The sequence below is a fragment of the Dendrobates tinctorius genome, unplaced genomic scaffold (genome assembly GCF_039654945.1).
Source record: "Dendrobates tinctorius isolate UK_male_01 unplaced genomic scaffold, ASM3965494v1 ptg000070l, whole genome shotgun sequence".
In the NCBI taxonomy this organism is placed as follows: domain Eukaryota; kingdom Metazoa; phylum Chordata; class Amphibia; order Anura; family Dendrobatidae; genus Dendrobates; species Dendrobates tinctorius.
Genome location: NW_027361738.1, coordinates 99,951,111 through 99,974,198, shown reverse-complemented (window position 1 = coordinate 99,974,198; position 23,088 = coordinate 99,951,111). Strand labels below are relative to the sequence as shown.

The window sequence follows — 23,088 nt, the reverse complement described above, 5'->3', positions numbered from 1 at the left end:
TGGGGAAGGGGGAAAAGAAAGAAGGGAGGAGAAACAAAGGAGTGGGAGATAGGGTGGAAGAAATGGAGAAAGATAGAGAAGGAAAAAGAGAGGATGAAAAAGATAGTAGGAGAAGAGGAAGGGAGAAAGAGGAGAAAGAGAGACAGAAATAGAGGGGGAGAAAGAGAGAGTGGGGGAGACAGAAGGAGACAGAGAGGAGAAAGAGAGATAGATAGAAACACATAGAAGGGGAGAAACAGAGATGAAGAAAGAGAGTAGGGGAGAAAGAGGGAGGTAGAGAGAAGAAGAAAGAGAAAGGTAAAAAAGAGTGAGAGGGAAAGAAAGGGAGAAAAAAGGAAGGGAGAAAAGTGAAAGAGTGAAAAAAGAGCACATGGGAGAAAGAGAGACGAAAAACAGGGGAGAAGAGAATGGAGAAAGAAAAAGAGAGCTGTGGGGAAGAACAGAGAGGGAGACAGTGGGGAGGAAGGGGAGAAAAAAATAGGAGAAACATAAAGAAAGGGAGAAAGAGAAAGAGATGGGAAAGAGGGAGAATTGGAGAAAGTCAGAAGGAGAATGAGATGGAAAGGAAGTGCGAAAAAGAGAGAGGGGAGAAGAGGACGTATTATATGTATTGTGTAGGTGTATTATATGTACGGTGTAGGTGTATTATATGTACGGTGTAGTTGTATTACATGCACGGTGTAGGTGTTGTCATGATCCAAGGTGGATCTGACAGTTTAAATGCACAAAGTGAACTTTTTTACCTTTGGCTTGGTTCCAAAGTGGTGTGATTGCCCCCGGTGGCCATTAGAATTATTACACGTGGTGTCATTCATTCTAAGTTGCCCCGCTGGTGGTGAGCGGTAGTGCACTTTAGTTTCTTTGGTTTAATGTGCACGTAATTATAAATCAGGTGTGAGGCTCTATAAAAGAGAGTCAGGTGTGTTCAATCACTGTTGGTGATATTGATAGGTTTTCATTTGGGAAGCAAGCCTGGGTGAAAGAAGGAACTGAATGAGGGTCCTGGGCAGCCCAGACAGAGGGGTTGAGTCAGCTATGGAGTCTGCATGGAGGGCTGGCATGGCGTGGTGGAGTCGCAGTTTATGGTGTCAGTAGGAGATGCTTGCATGGCTTGGTGGAGTGGCGACGATGGTGAGAGTTGCACTCAGCATGCTGGACTTGGTTGCTGAAAACTGGACTCAAGCATGCTTGACTTCTTGGGCAGAATCTGAACTCATCTTTGGGACTCTGTTTACTAGGCAGCTGCAACTGGTGGTGAACTCTACTCCAAGGCTGCACTATGGTGATGGATCCAGTTATGGTGAGGGATCCGGGTGGAGGAGAAGATGCATGCAGGTGGTGGGCTCTGTTGCTAGGAGCGTACGCAACAGAGCAAAGCTAAGTGGTGTTTCCCCTGTATTGTCATTTTCCCTTGTGTGTGTTTAGTGCAGTGGTGGGATTAGTTTCCGCACCGACCAATTCCCTAGTGAGGGTTTAGGTGCAGGGCGAGTCAGGGTTTGAGGTACGCGTGCGTCGCCCGGTGCGGAACCAGCATAGGGAACGTTAGGAGTGCAGGGACACTGGCTCAGGGGAGTGCAGGAGGTCTCCACGTCCCTATTCCCTATCGCAGGGCCCACCATTGTTATTGTTAGCCAGGTTTCCCTTTTATTATTTAAATTCGCCTTACTGGAGGCGGGGTTTCCATACTACTGTATATATAACGTGTATTACCTAAATTCGCCAGTTGGAGGCGGTGTATCCAGCTGCACGTTTTATTATTTAAATTCGCCCTACTGGAGGCGGTGTATCCAGGGTCACGCGTGTCATGGGTTCGCCTTGCGGTACTCGCTGCGTCCAGACACACGTGACCGTGACAGGTGTATTATATGTACGGTGTAGGTGTATTATCCCCCACTACTTGCAAGTGGCCACCTTAAATACCTTTTCTCATGATTTGATACACCTGGCTATGAAGTTCAAAGCTCAATGAGGTTACAAAACCAATTTAGTGCTTCAGGAAGTCAGTAAAAAGTAGTTAGGAGTGTTCAAATCAAGAAAATGATAAGGGTGCCCATACTTTTGCACCAGTCAAATTTTGTTAAAATGCAGATTGCACATTTTCTGTTAGTACAATAAACCTCATTTGAATCCAGAAATATAACTGAGTCCATCAGTTATTAGATATATGAAACTGAAATAGCTGCTGCAAAAGCCAAAATTGTTATAAAGAAAAAAGGTTAACATTAATAGGGGTGCCCAAACTTTAACATATGACTGTACAACAGTACAACATCAACTTGAAGGTACCATCAGCTAAATTGGGACCAAATTTCATTGGTCCGTTTGAGATTGTGGAGATAGTCAACCCAGTGGCATATAGGTTGCGTCTCCCCGCCTCCTTAAAAAATATCTAATGTGTTCCATAAATCGATGTTAAAACCCGTGGGGTCGGTCAAGGAGGACTTGTTGCTCCTCCAGTGTTGGTGGAGGGTCACTTGGAGTATGAGTTTGGACATATTGTGGACTCTCGGCGGGTGTGCCGCTCCTTGCAGTACCTGGTTCACTGGAAGGGATATGGACCAGAGGATCACTCATGGGTCCCTGCTCACTTTGTACATGCAGATCGCCTGGTTCGGGCTTTCCATACTAAATACCCGGGGAAGCCTGGGGGTCCAGAGGCCCCCCATTGAGAGGGGGGTACTGTCATGATCCCAGTGCAGGTTTTTACCTGCACATCAGGGGTTAATGTCTTGAGACCAGTGCAGGCTTTGACCTTCACGCCTGGGGTTAATTATTGTGGCCTCTCTTTGGTTCAAGGAGAGCTTCTTATAGCCCTGGGAAACTCCAATCCCCGTCAGTTATACTTTTGCCTTTGGCCGAGTGTGGTGACCCCTGTGTGCCTGTGCTTTCTGATTGTCTTCTAGCTTGCTTATATGGTTCTGACCCAGTTCTGTCCCCTGTTGTGAGTTTGTCTCTTAATTCTGTACTGTGTATCTGCTCCACTGGTTTCTGACTCATTGCCTGTGTCCTGACTATTCTCTGATTGCCCCTCTTGTACTGTGCTGCTATCTCCGTGTATGACTCATTGCTTGCGTTCTGACTACTCTTTGCTTGTCCCTCTGGTACCGCGCTGCCCTCTCCGTGTATGAACAACCTCTTGAAGCTCATCAAGAGAATGCCAAGAGTGTGCAAAGCAGTAATCAAAGCAAAAGGTGGCTACTTTGAAGAACCTAGAATATAAAACATATTTTCAGTTGTTTCACACTTTTTTTTTAATTATATAATTCCCCATGTGTTAATTCATAGTTTTGATGCCTTCAGAGTGAATCTACAATTTTCATGGTCATGAAAATAAAGAAAACTCTTTGAATGAGAAGGTGTGTCCAAACTTTTGGTCTGTACTGTATACAGTATGAGCTTTCACATAGCCCCCTATATACAGTATGAGCCCTCACATAGCCTCCTGTATACAGTATGAGCTCTCACATAGCCCCCTATATACAGTATGAGCCCTCACATAGCCTCCTGTATACAGTATAAGCCCTCACATAGCCTCCTGTATACAGTATGAGCTCTCACATAGCCCCCTATATACAGTATGAGCCCTCACATAGCCTCCTGTATACAGTATAAGCCCTCACATAGCCTCCTGTATACAGTATGAGCTCTCACATAGCCCCCTATATACAGTATGAGCTCTCACATAGCCTCCTATATACATTATGAGCCCTCACATAGCCTCCTATATACAGTATGAGCCCTCACATAGCCTCCTGTATACAGTATGAGCTCTCATATAGCCCCCTGCATACAGTATGAGCTCTCACATAGCCTCCTATATACAGTATGAGCCCTCACATAGCCTCCTATATACAGTATGAGCCCTCACATAGCCTCCTATATACGGTATGAGCCCTCACATAGCCTCCTATATACGGTATGAGCCCTCACATAGCCCCCTGCATACAGTATGAGCTCTCACATAGCCTCCTATATACAGTATGAGCTCTCACATAGCCTCCTATATACAGTATGAGCCATCACATAGCCTCCTATATACGGTATGAGCCCTCACATAGCCTCCTATATATGGTATGAGCCCTCACATAGCCCCCTATATACAGTATGAGCTCTCACATAGCCTCCTATATACAGTATGAGCTCTCACATAGTCTCCTGTATACAGCATGAGCTCTCACATAGCCCCCTATATACAGTATGAGCTCTCACATAGCCTCCTATATACAGTATAAGCCTTCACATAGTCTCCTGTATACAGTATGAGCCCTCACATAGCCTCCTATATACAGTATGAGCTCTCACATAGCCTCCTATATACAGTATGTGCTCTCACATACCTCCCTATATACAGTATAAGCTCCCACATAGCCCCCTATATACAGTATAAGCCCTCACATAGCCTCCTATATACAGTATGAGCTCTCACATAGCCTCCTATATACAGTATGAGCTCTCACATACCTCCCTGTATACAGTATAAGCCCTCACATAGCCCCCTATATACAGCATGAGCTCTCACATAGCCTCCTATATACAGTATGAGCTCTCACATAGCCCCCTATATACAGTATAAGCTCCCACATAGCCCCTATATACAGTATAAGCCCTCACATAGCCCCATATATAGAGCATGAGCTCTCACATAGCCTCCTATATACAGTATGAGCTCTCACATAGCCCCCTATATACAGTATAAGCTCCCACATAGCCCCTATATACAGTATAAGCCCTCACATAGCCTCCTATATACAGTATGAGCTCTCACATAGCCTACTATATACAGTATGAGCTCTCACATAGCCTCCTGTATACAGTATGAGCTCTCACATAGCCTCCTATATACAGTATGAGCCCTCACATAGCCTCCTATATACGGTATGAGCCCTCACATAGCCTCCTATATTACGGTATGAGCCCTCACATAGCCCCCTTCATACAGTATGAGCTCTCACATAGCCTCCTATATACAGTATGAGCTCTCACATAGCCTCCTATATACAGTATGAGCCCTCACATAGCCTCCTATATACGGTATGAGCCCTCACATAGCCCCCTATATACAGTATGAGCTCTCACATAGCACCCTATATATAGTATAAGCCCTCACATAGCCTCCTGTATACAGTATGAGCCCCCACATAGCCCCCTATATACAGCATGAGCTCTCACATAGCCTCCTATATACAGTATGAGCCCCACATAGCCCCCTATATACAGTATGAGCTCTCACATAGCACCCTATATACAGTATAAGCCCTCACATAGCCTCCTTTATACAGTAGGAGCCCTCACATAGCCCCCTATATACAGTATGATCCCCCACATAGCCTCCTATATACAGCATGATCCCCCACATAGCCTCCTATATACAGTATGATCCCCACATAGCCCCCTATATACAGTATGAGCCCCCACATAGTCCCCTATATACAGTATGAGCTCTCACATAGCCCCCTATATACAGTATGAGCCCCCACATAGCCCCCTATATACAGTATGAGCTCTCACATAGCCTCCTATATACAGTATGAGCCCCCACATAGCCCCCTATATACAGTATGAGCCCCCACATAGCCTCCTATATACAGTATGAGCTCTCACATAGCCTCCTATATACAGTATGAGCCCTCACATAGCCTCCTATATACGGTATGAGCCCTCACATAGCCCCCTATATACAGTATGAGCTCTCACATAGCACCCTATATACAGTATAAGCCCTCACATAGCCTCCTGTATACAGTATGAGCTCTCACATAGCCTCCTATATACAGTATGAGCCCCCACATAGCCCCCTATATACAGTATGAGCTCTCACATAGCCTCCTATATACAGTATGAGCCCCCACATAGCCCCTATATACAGTATAAACCCTCACATAGCCTCCTATATACAGTATGAGCCCCCACATAGCCCCCTATATACAGTATGAGCTCTCACATAGCTTCCTGTATACAGTATGAGCTCTCACATAGCCTCCTATATACAGTATGAGCTCTCACATAGCCTCCTATATACAGTATGAGCCCCCACATAGCCCCCTATATACAGTATGAGCCCCCACATAGCCCCCTATATACAGTATGAGCCCCCACATAGCCCCCTATATACAGTATGAGCCCCCACATAGCCCCCTATATACAGTATGAGCCCCCACATAGCTCCCTATATACAGTATGAGCTCTCACATAGCCTCCTATATACAGTATGAGCCCCCACATAGCCCCCTATATACAGTATAAACCCTCACATAGCCTCCTATATACAGTATGAGCCCCCACATAGCCCCCTATATACAGTATGAGCTCTCACATAGCTTCCTGTATACAGTATGAGCTCTCACATAGCCTCCTATATACAGTATGAGCTCTCACATAGCCTCCTATATACAGTATGAGCCCCCACATAGCCCCCTATATACAGTATGAGCCCCCACATAGCCCCCTATATACAGTATGAGCCCCCACATAGCCCCCTATATACAGTATGAGCCCCCACATAGCCCCCTATATACAGTATGAGCTCTCACATAGCTTCCTGTATACACTATGAGCTCTCACATAGTCTCCTATATATAAACATTCCTTACACACGTGAGAAAAATAACAACTCCTCTTCACCTTGCTCTTGTTGCACTGGTTCTCCGCTCCTGTGCACTGACTCTCCATACAGCAGATGCAGTGAGGTGACATCATTGACGTCTGCTGGCTCAGTCACACATGTTGATTGGTGGATGAAGGAGTTGGCGGTCCCTCCTCCACCAATGTATTCTGTGTCTGCACCCAGAGGATGGGATAGCTGGCACAGCAGGCGATGGGTGGGGGCATGTTGCTGCCACTGTTTTCAGTTCTTCAGCTGTCTTGGTCAGCGGGCCACACTGGAACAGCCAGAGGCCCGGATGTGGCCCATGGTCCCCAGGTTATCCAGATCTGCCCTACACCACCAGGGATCCTTACTTTTTCCCTGCACCACCATCGATCCTTACTTTATCCCCTAGACCACCAGAGATGCTTACACTAACCCTTTCACTGCCCTAGATGACCTGGGATCCTTATATTAACCTTTTCACTGCCCTTGACCACCAGGGATCTATATATCTTCTTATTGTGACAACGGCGGCCGTGGCCGCTGCCGTCCCACGGGCACCGGCTCCCTCCGCAGCTCTCACTCACCCGGCGGCGCGCGCGCTCCCTCCTTCCTCCTGCTCACGTGTTTCTCCTCTTCCTGGCCTCCGGGCAGCTCCCCGCCTTCACATGCACACTAGGGCGCGGGCGCGCGCCCGTCCTGATGGTTAACCCTGCGGTGGGTGGCGGCCGATTAGCGGTTAGCCAATCACCTGCCAGCAGGGGATATATCAGGCGTCTCCCATAAGGGGATGACGCCTGGTTATTGTGTGAAGTCCATTGATTTGGCCGCCTATAGGGTTCCTATAGGTTTTCCTCCTGTCCTATATGTGAAGATCTAGAGTTGTGGGTGTTAGTAATCACCTAGGCAGGTTAACGATGCAACAAGTTTTATTTGTATCCATACAAGCATTTCAGTAAGTCCAGGTAGATGACCCCAATGTAATGCCCCCAGTCCACGGGATCAGCAACAAGTCAGTAAAAATAGTCCATGGGATAATTCCTAGGGGAATATAGATCTCACGACCGAAGCCCGAGAAAACTTAGTTCCAAGTTCGATAGTCCATGCATGGGTTCCAGGAGCGGCCTTAACTCTGCTCCTTTCACTTCAGATCCCCAGACACAACTGCACTCCCCCATCACGTCTCTCAACTCTACTCCCAACCCCCTAACCAATGTAAATTGAATTCACAGCCAGTGAAGTCTCCGGCCAGTCTGGAGTGGTGTGAACCCAAGTGGCCCCCCTGCCCAGAGAAAGAAAGGCACATATTCCCCCACCAGATAAGGTCATTGCATGTAAATACAACATAAATTGAGGTAACTAGTCATCTGTGCTGGGAAAGTATTTCAGTTCCTCACACTATACTCTTCCTAGCCTTTTCGTCTCTGCCTCTCCTGGTTGCCCTGCCCGCCCACCGTCCTGCTGGTCCGTGTCTCCTAGTCATCAGTTCTGACCCACTCCCTGTGTCTGGTTCCCTTCCTGTCCAGTTTCCTAGCCTGTTGTCCTCCTGTCTTCCCTATCTTCTCGGTTACTGTTGCTTTGTACGTCTCCTCGTCTCGCACCTTGGTCTCGGTGCGGTCTCCCAGTCCTGCCTGTGGTCACTCCGGTCCTTTGAGCCGCCCCTCTTGGTTTCAGCTGTCGCGGTGTCTGATCCCCCACGGGCCTGCCCCAAACGGTCCCTGTATAGGGGTCGGTTCCACCTGGTGCGCTCGCCCCGGGGGCCTCAGTTCCGCGACCCAGAGGGTCCACTCTCGGACGCTGCCAAAACCCCCGAAGCATCACACTTATTACTGTACGAATAAAAAATGTTACTATATATAAGAAAGTAGATTGTATGTAAAAAAGGAATATGTTATATGCAGTAAGGAAACAATATGTAATAAGAGATGGCGCTATATGTAATAAGGAAGGACACTGTATGTAATAAGGGGTGGGCTATATACAAGGAAGAATACTGTATGTTGAAAGGGGTGGGGCTAAACATAACAATGAAACACATGGTATGTAATAAGAGACAGCGCTATATGTAATAAGGAAGGATATTGTATAATAATGGACGGCGCTATATGAAATAAGGAAGGACACTGTATATAGTTAGGGGAGGCACTATACATAAGGTAGGACACGGTTTTAAATAAGGAGTTTCACGATACATAAGGAAGGACACTGTAACAGGAGTGGTGGAACCACTGTACCTTGGTCCGAGGAGAGCCTGGAGGGGTGTAACCAAATGAATATCTGACTTTTCAGTAGAGCCCCTGATGGTGGACTAGGCTTGGCTCCAAATGAGCACCAGGTGCTATACCAGGACAGACCTCGGACGCACGGCCGCTGAACCCCATGGACAGGAGGCTAGAATGATAAATAACAAATGGGCCCAGGAGTTAGTAAACCCCAGACCTAACGAAGAGATCCACAAAACATGATCAAATTGATATTAAAAAAGTAATTCTTTATTAATACCTAAGAAAATATACTAAAAATGTAGGCACAAATCATATTCTCAAAAAACAAACCACCAGAAGGGGCCACCAGCGTAACACCCAAAATAGTTAAATAAATTAATTTGCTTATACATATGAATAGTAGTAATTAAGCAGACAAAATGCACTGTATGCACACCAAATAAAATGGCATAATATCCTAGCTAAATAAAATAAATTAGCAAGATGAATAAACAAATTAGGGAGGTCCCGTAGTAGTGAATAAATACTAGTACGGGTACGGAAAGTGATCCAAAGACATTGCACAGCCCGGTTAGTACCACTAAAACAAAGACCATCACCTAAGCATATACGGAAAGTATAGCAACAGGATATCTACCTGAAATAAGGTGGCCAGTGATCCGTGGGTGAACCGAGAGTACCCTCTCGCCCCGACGCGCGTTTCACCTGTAGCTTCTTCCAAGGCTAGAATGGCCTAGAAAGGAAAGTTCAGCTAGTACAGGCAGGCATGGCAGAAACAGGAGCGGCTGGTGGGGATGACTGGAATTCAGGCATGCACTGGCAGGTGCACACAGGAGCGGCTGGTATACAGGCGGGCACAGCTGGTATACAGGTGAGCAAGGTTGATGTACAGGCAGGCACTGGCAGGTACGGCTGATATACAGGCAGACACTGGCAGGTACGGCTGATAAAGAGGTGGGCACAGCAGGTGCAGGCAGGTACAGCTGGAATTCAGATGGGTATGTCAAGTGCAGTAAGGTATGACAAATACAGCTGCTATACAGGGAGGCACAGGCAGGTACTGAAAGGTAAACTAGAACAGGGGACCTCAGGTGGAGGTGCCTTAAATAATAATTGTAATAACTGTCTCACAGCCATTGGCTGGGGACACTTTAGGATAGCGGGCACTGTCCCTTTAAGAAGGAGGAAGCGTGCATATGTCCCAAAGACAGTGCCCGAGGATCAGCGAGCTGTGTGCAGATCCCGGGCAGCACCAAGAGGAAAAGGAAGGGCGGGATTGGGGCTGTGGCTGTGAGAGAGTTGGCGTTCCTACTGGGGGAGGAGGAAAACCTGATGCTACAGACACTGTATGTAATAAGGGGTGGCACTATACATAAGGAAGTGCACTGTATGTAATAAGGGATAGCACTAAACATAAGGAAGTGCACTGTATGTAATAAGGGGTGACACTATACATAACAAGGAAACACACAGTATGTAATAAGAAACAGCACTATATGTAATAAAGAAGACCACTATATAAAAATGGACGGTGCTATATATAATAAGGAACGGACCCTATATATAGTAAAGGATGGTGCTATATATATATATATATATATAAATAAAAGAATGGACACTGTGTGAATTAAGTGATAGTGTTTTATATAAGGAAGGACACTATATAATAATGGACGGCGCTATATATAATAAGGTAGGACACTATTTAGCGAGAAGGAGCCGTAATTGCGTAATTTTGTCCTTTCTCTGACCAGTATACAACCGCATTTACTGCAAAAGGAAAAAAAAGTTCTAGACCAGCGCGCTAGACGGGAAAACCACATACATTAAACCTATATGATTATACCGTAGGAGCAGGAATCCCATTAAGGTTATGTTCACATGCAGATGAGTTTTTTGCCCCTTTTTTAACACTCCAAAATTGCAGTTTTTCCTTCAATAAAAAGTAATCGCCATGTGATATGTTTCCCATAATTGTACCAAGAAAACCAACATCTCGCCACGCAATAGACAAGCCCTCACACAGCGCCATTGACAGGAAACTATAAGTTGCTGCTCTTAGGACATCACAATATAAACTTTTTTTGAAAAAAAAAATTCAGTTTTTTTGCGCTATTTGCTTAACACACGCCAATGCCCTTTAGAGTTTGACTTTAAGCCCCACCCCTTTTACTTAAAGGGAATTCCAAACTCTTATTATTTAAGTGTAATTTAAATCCATAAAGAGAGCTGTGAAGAAAAAGAATAAAGAATCCTGATCTGTGTGAGATTCTGGGGCTGAGAGGCCATTTTATTATAAGCCCTCTCTCTTCATGGCTGTGACTACCATGCTGCCTGTGAAATAAAGGCGGGAACTGTGTTCTTTCACCTGATTGGCTGGTGTGCGCGTCAATCACATTGATGGGGAGGCGGGAGTTAAGCCACGCCTATCGGTGTCCAGGAACGGGCAAAAAAAAAAAAAAAAAAGCAGGCGAAACAAAGGAGTGCAGAGCTCAGCCAATCAGAGCAAGGGGCGGGACGTTCTGTCAGGCGAAGGAGGCGGGAAAGAGAGAATTAGCCTAGTGCGCAACAGAGGTCGTCGCCGCCTCAGTCGTGGTGGACTGTACCAAGTTGCTGCAGAGAGGAGGGGTGGATAATTGTTTTGCTTTTTTAATTTCTTCCATTTTGTTTTATCCACAGATATTATCAGTCACACGTACATATTCGGTTAAGCAGCGGTTAACGGAAAGGGATAGTGACGGGGGCACTGAGGAGCACCGTCTTCAGCGCCGAGTGCGGTGGTACGCTCCGGGGCGCGGAGTGACAGGCACGGCACAAGATGGCGGCGGGCGGGGTAAGCGCGCAATGGAGGAGGAGGCGGGGGGAGGAGTAAAGGAGCTTTGTTCCCCTGGCTGCCCGGGTGCCGGGGAGGAGGCCTCTGCCGTCGTCGCGCTTCGGGCCTTCTGAGGAGACGCGGCCGCGAGCTAGCGCCTTGAGTGCCGGAGGGTTGAGGAGAGAGACCCCCCGGCGGCCGGGCCATGAAGAGCCCGGGCCCCCCGGAGCCGTGACTGTGCCGCCCCCCTCCGGAGCGCCCTGCATGGCGGACATGGCCCCGGCGCTGACTGGAGCCGCGCAGGAAGCCCCCCACAGGCTGAAGCTGAGCGCCCCGTCCGCGGCCACCGAGCGCGGCCTGCCCGTGTGGAGGCCGGAGCTGAACGGGGCGGGCCGGGCCCAGAGGAGCGGCCTCCTCCTGCACAACGGGGGCGGCAAGGAGGGGAAGAGCCGGGGGGCCCCGGACAGGCCCGGCGGGGATGCGGCGGAGCCCGGGGCCCTGTGTGCGGCGCGGAGGGCGGCCCGCATGTCCGGCCGGCAGCAGGAGCTCGGGGCCCGGGCGCGCAGGCTGTGCCGGCGGCTGCAGGTGATCCAGGCCAAGCAGGTGGAGCGGCACGTCCGGCAGCAGCTGGCCGGCCTGGTGGAGCTGCTGGCGGAGCGGGGGCCCGCGGGGCTGCCGGCCTCTCGGCACACGGAGCTGGACCGCCTGGCGAGCAGCTCCACGGCCCGGCTGCGGGCGGCGCAGGGAGGATTCGACTCCGACGCCACCGAGAGCAGCTCCGGGGGGGAGAGCGACGGGGCGGCTGCGAGCCCGGACCGGGGGAGCGAGGAGGAGGAGCGGAGACTGCCAGAGCGGGGGGACCGGAACGCGGAGGAGCGGCTGCAGGACCGGGGGTGAGTGTGAGCACTGCCAGTATACAGGGGCATATGCACTGCGGGACCGGGGGTGAGTGTGAGCACTGCTAGTATACAGGGGCATATGCACTGCGGGACCGGGGGTGAGTGTGAGCACTGCCAGTATACGGGGGCATATGCACTGCGGGACCGGGGGTGAGTGTGTGCACTGCTAGTATACAGGGGCATATGCACTGCTGGACCGGGGGTGAGTGTGAGCACTGCCAGTATACAGGGGCATATGCACTGCGGGACCGGGGGTGAGTGTGAGCACTGCTAGTATACAGGGGCATATGCACTGCGGGACCGGGGGTGAGTGTGAGCACTGCCAGTATACAGGGGCATATGCACTGCGGGACCGGGGGTGAGTGTGAGCACTGCCAGTATACAGGGGTATATGCACTGCGGGACTGGGGGTGAGTGTGAGCACTGCCAGTATACGGGGGCATATGCACTGCTGGACCGGGGGTGAGTGTGTGCACTGCTAGTATACAGGGGCATATGCACTGCGGGACCGGGGGTGAGCGTGAGCACTGACAGTATACAGGGGTATATGCACTGCGGGACCGGGGGTGAGTGTGTGCACTGCCAGTATACGGGGGCATATGCACTGCGGGACCGGGGGTGAGTGTGTGCACTGCTAGTATACAGGGGCATATGCACTGCTAGTATACAGGGGTATATGCACTGCGGGACCGGGGGTGAGCGTGAGCACTGCTAGTATACGGGGGTATATGCACTGCGGGACCGGGGGTGAGTGTGAGCACTGCCAGTATACGGGTGTATATGCACTGCAGGACCGGGGGTGAGTGTGTGCACTGCCAGTATACAGGGGCATATGCACTGCGGGACCGGGGGTGAGCGTGAGCACTGCCAGTATACAGGGGCATATGCACTGCGGGACCGGGGGTGAGTGTGTGCGCTGCTAGTATACAGGGGCATATGCACTGCGGGACCGGGGGTGAGTGTGCACTGCTAGTATACAGGGGCATATGCACTGCGGGACCGGGGGTGAGTGTGTGCACTGCTAGTATACAGGGGCATATGCACTGCGGGACCGGGAGTGAGTGTGTGCACTGCTAGTATACAGGGGCATATGCACTGCAGGACCGGGGGTGAGTGTGAGCACTGCCAGTATAAAGGGGCATATGCACTGCAGGACCGGGGGTGAGTGTGTGCACTGCCAGTATAAAGGGGCATATGCACTGCGGGACCGGGGGTGAGTGTGAGCACTGCCAGTATACAGGGGAGTATGCGCTGCAGGACTGGGGGTGAGTGTGTTCACTGCTAGTATACAGGGGCGTGTGCACTGCCAGTATACAGGGGAGTATGCACTGCAGGACCTGGGGTGAGTGTGAGCACTGCCAGTATACAGGGGCATATGCACTGCAGGACCGGGGGTGAGTGTGAGCACTGCCAGTATACAGGGGAGTATGCGCTGCAGGACCTGGGGTGAGTGTGTGCACTGCTAGTATACAGGGGAGTATGCACTGCAGGTCCGGGGGTGAGTGTGAGCACTGATACTATACAGGGGAGTATTCACTGCAGGACCAGGGGTGAGTGTGAGCACTGCCAGTATACAGGGGCATATGCACTGCAGGACCGGGGGTGAGTGTGAGCACTGCCAGTATATAGGGGCATATGCACTGCAGGACCGGGGGTGAGTGTGTGCACCAGGGCTGTGGAGTCGGTAAGCCAAACCTGCGACTCCGACTCCTCAATTTCCCTTACACCGACTCCACGACTCCGACTCCCACACATATTGCTTATATTTAAGTGAAAAATTTATTGTAGTACAATGTGAACCTCAGAAATTTAATCATTTTTATGATCCAATAATCAAGATATTTAGAACAGAATATATATTGGTGTACTACCCGGTTTTCATTCTTTTTGGTACAGATACGATATAGATAGACAGATATGGATAGATAGAGCAGATTTCTAATCTGCTTTTGCTATTGAGTAACATTATCTATGAGCTCAAAAACCTTTCAGGTGATGCAGTTTTTTAAAAAGATGATCAGCTTTTGCAGCTGAAAAACGTATCCTCAAAAAACACAGGAAAAACGCTGTGTGTGAATGTAGCCTTAGATCAGGAATAGAACAGCCATTTATAGAACATTTCATAACTTTCCCAAACTCATATGAAAAAATATTCAGCACATTCTGCATTGAACTACTGTACCCAATTTATTATATATTTTAGGAGTCGGTCCATTTTATACCGACTCCAACTCCGACTCCACCAAAATGAGCACCGACTCCACGACTCCGACTCCACAGCCCTGGTGTGCACTGCTAGTATACAGGGGCATATGCACTGCAGGACCGGGGGGTGAGTGTGTGCACTGCTAGTATACAGGGGCATATGCACTGCAGGACCGGGGGTGAGTGTGTGCACTGCTAGTATACAGGGGCATATGCACTGCAGGACCGGGGGTGAGTCTGAGCACTGCCAGTATGAAGGGCATATGCACTGCAGGACCGGGGGTGAGTGTGTGCACTGCCAGTATACAGCGGCATATGCACTGCGGGACCGGGGGTGAGTGTGTGCACTGCTAGTATACAGGGGCATATGCACTGCGGGACCGGGGGTGAGTGTGTACACTGCCAGTATACAGGGGCATATGCACTGCAGGACCGGGGGTGAGTGTGAGCACTGCCAGTATACAGGGGAGTATGCGCTGCAGGACCGGGGGTGAGTGTGTTCACTTCTAGTATACAGGGGTGTGTGCACTGCAGGACCGGGGGTGAGTGTGAGCACAGATACTATACAGGGGGAGTATTCACTGCAGGACCGGGGGTGAGTGTGAGCACTGCCAGTATACAGGGGCATATGCACTGCAGGACCGGGGGTGAGTGTGAGCACTGCCAGTATATAGGGGCATATGCGCTGCAGGACCGGGGGTGAGTGTGAGCACTGATACTATACAGGGCGGTATGCACTGCAGGACCGGGGGTGAGTGTGAGCACTGCCAGTATACAGGGGCATATTCGCTGCAGGACCTGGGGTGAGTGTGTGCACTGATATTATACAGGGGAGTATGCACTGCAGGACCGGGGGTGAGTGTGTGCACTGCCAGTATACAGCGGCATATGCACTGCGGGACCGGGGGTGAGTGTGTGCACTGCTAGTATACAGGGGCATATGCACTGCGGGACCGGGGGTGAGTGTGTACACTGCCAGTATACAGGGGCATATGCACTGCAGGACCGGGGGTGAGTGTGAGCACTGCCAGTATACAGGGGAGTATGCGCTGCAGGACCGGGGGTGAGTGTGTTCACTTCTAGTATACAGGGGTGTGTGCACTGCAGGACCGGGGGTGAGTGTGAGCACAGATACTATACAGGGGGAGTATTCACTGCAGGACCGGGGGTGAGTGTGAGCACTGCCAGTATACAGGGGCATATGCACTGCAGGACCGGGGGTGAGTGTGAGCACTGCCAGTATATAGGGGCATATGCGCTGCAGGACCGGGGGTGAGTGTGAGCACTGATACTATACAGGGCGGTATGCACTGCAGGACCGGGGGTGAGTGTGAGCACTGCCAGTATACAGGGGCATATTCGCTGCAGGACCTGGGGTGAGTGTGTGCACTGATATTATACAGGGGAGTATGCACTGCAGGACCGGGGGTGAGTGTGAGCACTGCCAGTATACAGGGGCATATGCACTGCAGGACCGGGGGTGAGTGTGAGCACTGCCAGTATACAGGGGCATATGCACTGCAGGACCGGGGGTGAGTGTGTGCACTGCTAGTATACAGGGGCATATGCACTGCGGGACCGGGGGTGAGTGTGAGCACTGCCAGTATACGGGGGCATATGCACTGCAGGACCGGGGGTGAGTGTGTGCACTGCTAGTATACAGGGGCATATGCACTGCGGGACCGGGGGTGAGTGTGAGCACTGCTAGTATACAGGGGCATATGCACTGCGGGACCGGGGGTGAGTGTGAGCACTGCCAGTATACAGGGGTATATGCACTGCGGGACCGGGGGTGAGTGTGAGCACTGCCAGTATACGGGTGTATATGCACTGCAGGACCGGGGGTGAGTGTGTGCACTGCCAGTATACAGGGGCATATGCACTGCGGGACCGGGGGTGAGCGTGAGCACTGCCAGTATACAGGGGCATATGCACTGCGGGACCGGGGGTGAGTGTGCACTGCTAGTATACAGGGGCATATGCACTGCGGGACCGGGGGTGAGTGTGTGCACTGCTAGTATACAGGGGCATATGCACTGCGGGACCGGGAGTGAGTGTGTGCACTGCTAGTATACAGGGGCATATGCACTGCAGGACCGGGGGTGAGTGTGAGCACTGCCAGTATAAAGGGGCATATGCACTGCAGGACCGGGGGTGAGTGTGTGCACTGCCAGTATAAAGGGGCATATGCACTGCGGGACCGGGGGTGAGTGTGAGCACTGCCAGTATACAGGGGAGTATGCGCTGCAGGACTGGGGGTGAGTGTGTTCACTGCTAGTATACAGGGGCGTGTGCACTGCCAGTATACAGGGGAGTATGCACTGCAGGACCTGGGGTGAGTGTGAGCACTGCCAGTATACAGGGGCATATGCACTGCAGGACCGGGGGTGAGTGTGAGCACTGCCAGTATACAGGGGAGTATGCGCTGCAGGACCTGGGGTGAGTGTGTGCACTGCTAGTATACAGGGGAGTATGCACTGCAGGTCCGGGGGTGAGTGTGAGCACTGATACTATACAGGGGAGTATTCACTGCAGGACCAGGGGTGAGTGTGAGCACTGCCAGTATACAGGGGCATATGCACTGCAGGACCGGGGGTGAGTGTGAGCACTGCCAGTATATAGGGGCATATGCACTGCAGGACCGGGGGTGAGTGTGTGCACCAGGGCTGTGGAGTCGGTAAGCCAAACCTGCGACTCCGACTCCTCAATTTCCCTTACACCGACTCCACGACTCCGACTCCCACACATATTGCTTATATTTAAGTGAAAAATTTATTGTAGTACAATGTGAACCTCAGAAATTTAATCATTTTTATGATCCAATAATCAAGATATTTAGAACAGAATATATATTGGTGTACTACCCGGTTTTCATTCTTTTTGGTACAGATACGATATGGATAGACAGATATGGATAAATGGATAGAGCAGATTTCTAATCTGCTTTTGCTATTGAGTAACATTATCTATGAGCTCAAAAACCTTTCAGGTGATGCAGTTTTTTAAAAAGATGATCAGCTTTTGCAGCTGAAAAACGTATCCTCAAAAAACACAGGAAAAACGCTGTGTGTGAATGTAGCCTTAGATCAGGAATAGAACAGCCATTTATAGAACATTTCATAACTTTCCCAAACTCATATGAAAAAATATTCAGCACATTCTGCATTGAACTACTGTACCCAATTTATTATATATTTTAGGAGTCGGTCCATTTTATACCGACTCCAACTCCGACTCCACCAAAATGAGCACCGACTCCACGACTCCGACTCCACAGCCCTGGTGTGCACTGCTAGTATACAGGGGCATATGCACTGCAGGACCGGGGGGTGAGTGTGTGCACTGCTAGTATACAGGGGCATATGCACTGCAGGACCGGGGGTGAGTGTGTGCACTGCTAGTATACAGGGGCATATGCACTGCAGGACCGGGGGTGAGTCTGAGCACTGCCAGTATGAAGGGCATATGCACTGCAGGACCGGGGGTGAGTGTGTGCACTGCCAGTATACAGCGGCATATGCACTGCGGGACCGGGGGTGAGTGTGTGCACTGCTAGTATACAGGGGCATATGCACTGCGGGACCGGGGGTGAGTGTGTACACTGCCAGTATACAGGGGCATATGCACTGCAGGACCGGGGGTGAGTGTGAGCACTGCCAGTATACAGGGGAGTATGCGCTGCAGGACCGGGGGTGAGTGTGTTCACTGCTAGTATACAGGGGTGTGTGCACTGCAGGACCGGGGGTGAGTGTGAGCACAGATACTATACAGGGGGAGTATTCACTGCAGGACCGGGGGTAAGTGTGAGCACTGCCAGTATACAGGGGCATATGCACTGCAGGACCGGGGGTGAGTGTGAGCACTGCCAGTATATAGGGGCATATGCGCTGCAGGACCGGGGGTGAGTGTGAGCACTGATACTATACAGGGCGGTATGCACTGCAGGACCGGGGGTGAGTGTGAGCACTGCCAGTATACAGGGGCATATGCACTGCAGGACCGGGGGTGAGTGTGTGCACTGCTAGTATACAGGGGCATCTACAATGCAGGACCGGGTGTGAGTGTGAGCACTGCCAGTATAAAGGGGCATATGCACTGCAGGACCGGGGGTGAGTGTGTGCACTGCTAGTATACAGGGGCATATGCACTGCGGGACCGGGGGTGAGTGTGTACACTGCCAGTATACGGGGGCATATGCACTGCGGGACCGGGGGTGAGTGTGAGCACTGCCAGTATACGGGGGCATATGCACTGCAGGACCGGGGGTGAGTGTGTGCACTGCTAGTATACAGGGGCATATGCACTGCGGGACCGGGGGTGAGTGTGAGCACTGCTAGTATACAGGGGCATATGCACTGCGGGACCGGGGGTGAGTGTGAGCACTGCCAGTATACAGGGGTATATGCACTGCGGGACCGGGGGTGAGTGTGTGCACTGCCAGTATACGGGGGCATATGCACTGCGGGACCGGGGGTGAGTGTGTGCACTGCTAGTATACAGGGGCATATGCACTGCGGGACCGGGGGTGAGTGTGTGCACTGCTAGTATACAGGGGCATATGCACTGCGGGACCGGGGGTGAGGGTGAGCACTGCTAGTATACAGGGGCATATGCACTGCGGGACCGGGGGTGAGTGTGAGCACTGCCAGTATACAGGGGTATATGCACTGCGGGACCGGGGGTGAGTGTGTGCACTGCCAGTATACGGGGGCATATGCACTGCGGGACCGGGGGTGAGCGTGAGCACTGACAGTATACAGGGGTATATGCACTGCGGGACCGGGGGTGAGCGTGAGCACTGACAGTATACAGGGGTATATGCACTGCGGGACCGGGGGTGAGTGTGTGCACTGCCAGTATACGGGGGCATATGCACTGCGGGACCGGGGGTGAGTGTGTGCACTGCTAGTATACAGGGGCATATGCACTGCGGGACCGGGGGTGAGCGTGAGCACTGACAGTATACAGGGGTATATGCACTGCGGGACCGGGGGTGAGTGTGTGCACTGCTAGTATACGGGGGCATATGCACTGCGGGACCGGGGGTGAGTGTGTGCACTGCTAGTATACAGGGGCATATGCACTGCAGGACCGGGGGTGAGTGTGAGCACTGCCAGTATAAAGGGGCATATGCACTGCAGGACCGGGGGTGAGTGTGTGCACTGCCAGTATAAAGGGGCATATGCACTGCGGGACCGGGGGTGAGTGTGAGCACTGCCAGTATACAGGGGAGTATGCGCTGCAGGACTGGGGGTGAGTGTGTTCACTGCTAGTATACAGGGGCGTGTGCACTGCCAGTATACAGGGGAGTATGCACTGCAGGACCTGGGGTGAGTGTGAGCACTGCCAGTATACAGGGGCATATGCACTGCAGGACCGGGGGTGAGTGTGAGCACTGCCAGTATACAGGGGAGTATGCGCTGCAGGACCTGGGGTGAGTGTGTGCACTGCTAGTATACAGGGGAGTATGCACTGCAGGTCCGGGGGTGAGTGTGAGCACTGATACTATACAGGGGAGTATTCACTGCAGGACCAGGGGTGAGTGTGAGCACTGCCAGTATACAGGGGCATATGCACTGCAGGACCGGGGGTGAGTGTGAGCACTGCCAGTATATAGGGGCATATGCACTGCAGGACCGGGGGTGAGTGTGTGCACCAGGGCTGTGGAGTCGGTAAGCCAAACCTGCGACTCCGACTCCTCAATTTCCCTTACACCGACTCCACGACTCCGACTCCCACACATATTGCTTATATTTAAGTGAAAAATTTATTGTAGTACAATGTGAACCTCAGAAATTTAATCATTTTTATGATCCAATAATCAAGATATTTAGAACAGAATATATATTGGTGTACTACCCGGTTTTCATTCTTTTTGGTACAGATACGATATGGATAGACAGATATGGATAAATGGATAGAGCAGATTTCTAATCTGCTTTTGCTATTGAGTAACATTATCTATGAGCTCAAAAACCTTTCAGGTGATGCAGTTTTTTAAAAAGATGATCAGCTTTTGCAGCTGAAAAACGTATCCTCAAAAAACACAGGAAAAACGCTGTGTGTGAATGTAGCCTTAGATCAGGAATAGAACAGCCATTTATAGAACATTTCATAACTTTCCCAAACTCATATGAAAAAATATTCAGCACATTCTGCATTGAACTACTGTACCCAATTTATTATATATTTTAGGAGTCGGTCCATTTTATACCGACTCCAACTCCGACTCCACCAAAATGAGCACCGACTCCACGACTCCGACTCCACAGCCCTGGTGTGCACTGCTAGTATACAGGGGCATATGCACTGCAGGACCGGGGGGTGAGTGTGTGCACTGCTAGTATACAGGGGCATATGCACTGCAGGACCGGGGGTGAGTGTGTGCACTGCTAGTATACAGGGGCATATGCACTGCAGGACCGGGGGTGAGTCTGAGCACTGCCAGTATGAAGGGCATATGCACTGCAGGACCGGGGGTGAGTGTGTGCACTGCCAGTATACAGCGGCATATGCACTGCGGGACCGGGGGTGAGTGTGTGCACTGCTAGTATACAGGGGCATATGCACTGCGGGACCGGGGGTGAGTGTGTACACTGCCAGTATACAGGGGCATATGCACTGCAGGACCGGGGGTGAGTGTGAGCACTGCCAGTATACAGGGGAGTATGCGCTGCAGGACCGGGGGTGAGTGTGTTCACTGCTAGTATACAGGGGTGTGTGCACTGCAGGACCGGGGGTGAGTGTGAGCACAGATACTATACAGGGGGAGTATTCACTGCAGGACCGGGGGTAAGTGTGAGCACTGCCAGTATACAGGGGCATATGCACTGCAGGACCGGGGGTGAGTGTGAGCACTGCCAGTATATAGGGGCATATGCGCTGCAGGACCGGGGGTGAGTGTGAGCACTGATACTATACAGGGCGGTATGCACTGCAGGACCGGGGGTGAGTGTGAGCACTGCCAGTATACAGGGGCATATGCACTGCAGGACCGGGGGTGAGTGTGTGCACTGCTAGTATACAGGGGCATCTACAATGCAGGACCGGGTGTGAGTGTGAGCACTGCCAGTATAAAGGGGCATATGCACTGCAGGACCGGGGGTGAGTGTGTGCACTGCTAGTATACAGGGGCATATGCACTGCGGGACCGGGGGTGAGTGTGTACACTGCCAGTATACGGGGGCATATGCACTGCGGGACCGGGGGTGAGTGTGAGCACTGCCAGTATACGGGGGCATATGCACTGCAGGACCGGGGGTGAGTGTGTGCACTGCTAGTATACAGGGGCATATGCACTGCGGGACCGGGGGTGAGTGTGAGCACTGCTAGTATACAGGGGCATATGCACTGCGGGACCGGGGGTGAGTGTGAGCACTGCCAGTATACAGGGGTATATGCACTGCGGGACCGGGGGTGAGTGTGTGCACTGCCAGTATACGGGGGCATATGCACTGCGGGACCGGGGGTGAGTGTGTGCACTGCTAGTATACAGGGGCATATGCACTGCGGGACCGGGGGTGAGTGTGTGCACTGCTAGTATACAGGGGCATATGCACTGCGGGACCGGGGGTGAGGGTGAGCACTGCTAGTATACAGGGGCATATGCACTGCGGGACCGGGGGTGAGTGTGAGCACTGCCAGTATACAGGGGTATATGCACTGCGGGACCGGGGGTGAGTGTGTGCACTGCCAGTATACGGGGGCATATGCACTGCGGGACCGGGGGTGAGCGTGAGCACTGACAGTATACAGGGGTATATGCACTGCGGGACCGGGGGTGAGCGTGAGCACTGACAGTATACAGGGGTATATGCACTGCGGGACCGGGGGTGAGTGTGTGCACTGCCAGTATACGGGGGCATATGCACTGCAGGACCGGGGGTGAGTGTGTGCACTGCTAGTATACAGGGGCATATGCACTGCGGGACCGGGGGTGAGCGTGAGCACTGACAGTATACAGGGGTATATGCACTGCGGGACCGGGGGTGAGTGTGTGCACTGCTAGTATACGGGGGCATATGCACTGCGGGACCGGGGGTGAGTGTGTGCACTGCTAGTATACAGGGGCATATGCACTGCGGGACCGGGGGTGAGGGTGAGCACTGCTAGTATACAGGGGTATATGCACTGCGGGACCGGGGGTGAGCGTGAGCACTGCTAGTATACGGGGGTATATGCACTGCGGGACCGGGGGTGAGTGTGAGCACTGCCAGTATACGGGGGTATATGCACTGCGGGACCGGGGGTGAGTGTGTGCACTGCCAGTATACAGGGGCATATGCACTGCGGGACCGGGGGTGAGCGTGAGCACTGCCAGTATACAGGGGCATATGCACTGCGGGACCGGGGGTGAGTGTG

The 23,088-nt window shown here is 51.6% G+C and overlaps 1 protein-coding gene across 2 annotated transcripts in view; it reads left to right on the top strand.

Annotated features, from left to right (window-relative positions):
- Window positions 1–11,663: 11,663 nt before the first annotated feature.
- The window catches only part of LOC141095857 (KAT8 regulatory NSL complex subunit 1-like), a 74,657-nt gene continuing 63,232 nt past the window's right edge, over window positions 11,664–23,088 (top strand). The window contains exon 1 of one of the 2 annotated variants that reach the window (XM_073582223.1): window positions 11,664–12,516. In XM_073582223.1, coding sequence (XP_073438324.1) covers window positions 11,888–12,516 — 629 coding nt within the window. In that variant the 5' untranslated portion in view covers window positions 11,664–11,887. The remainder of the gene's footprint in view (window positions 12,517–23,088) is intronic. The other variant, XM_073582222.1, reaches the window with a different exon arrangement.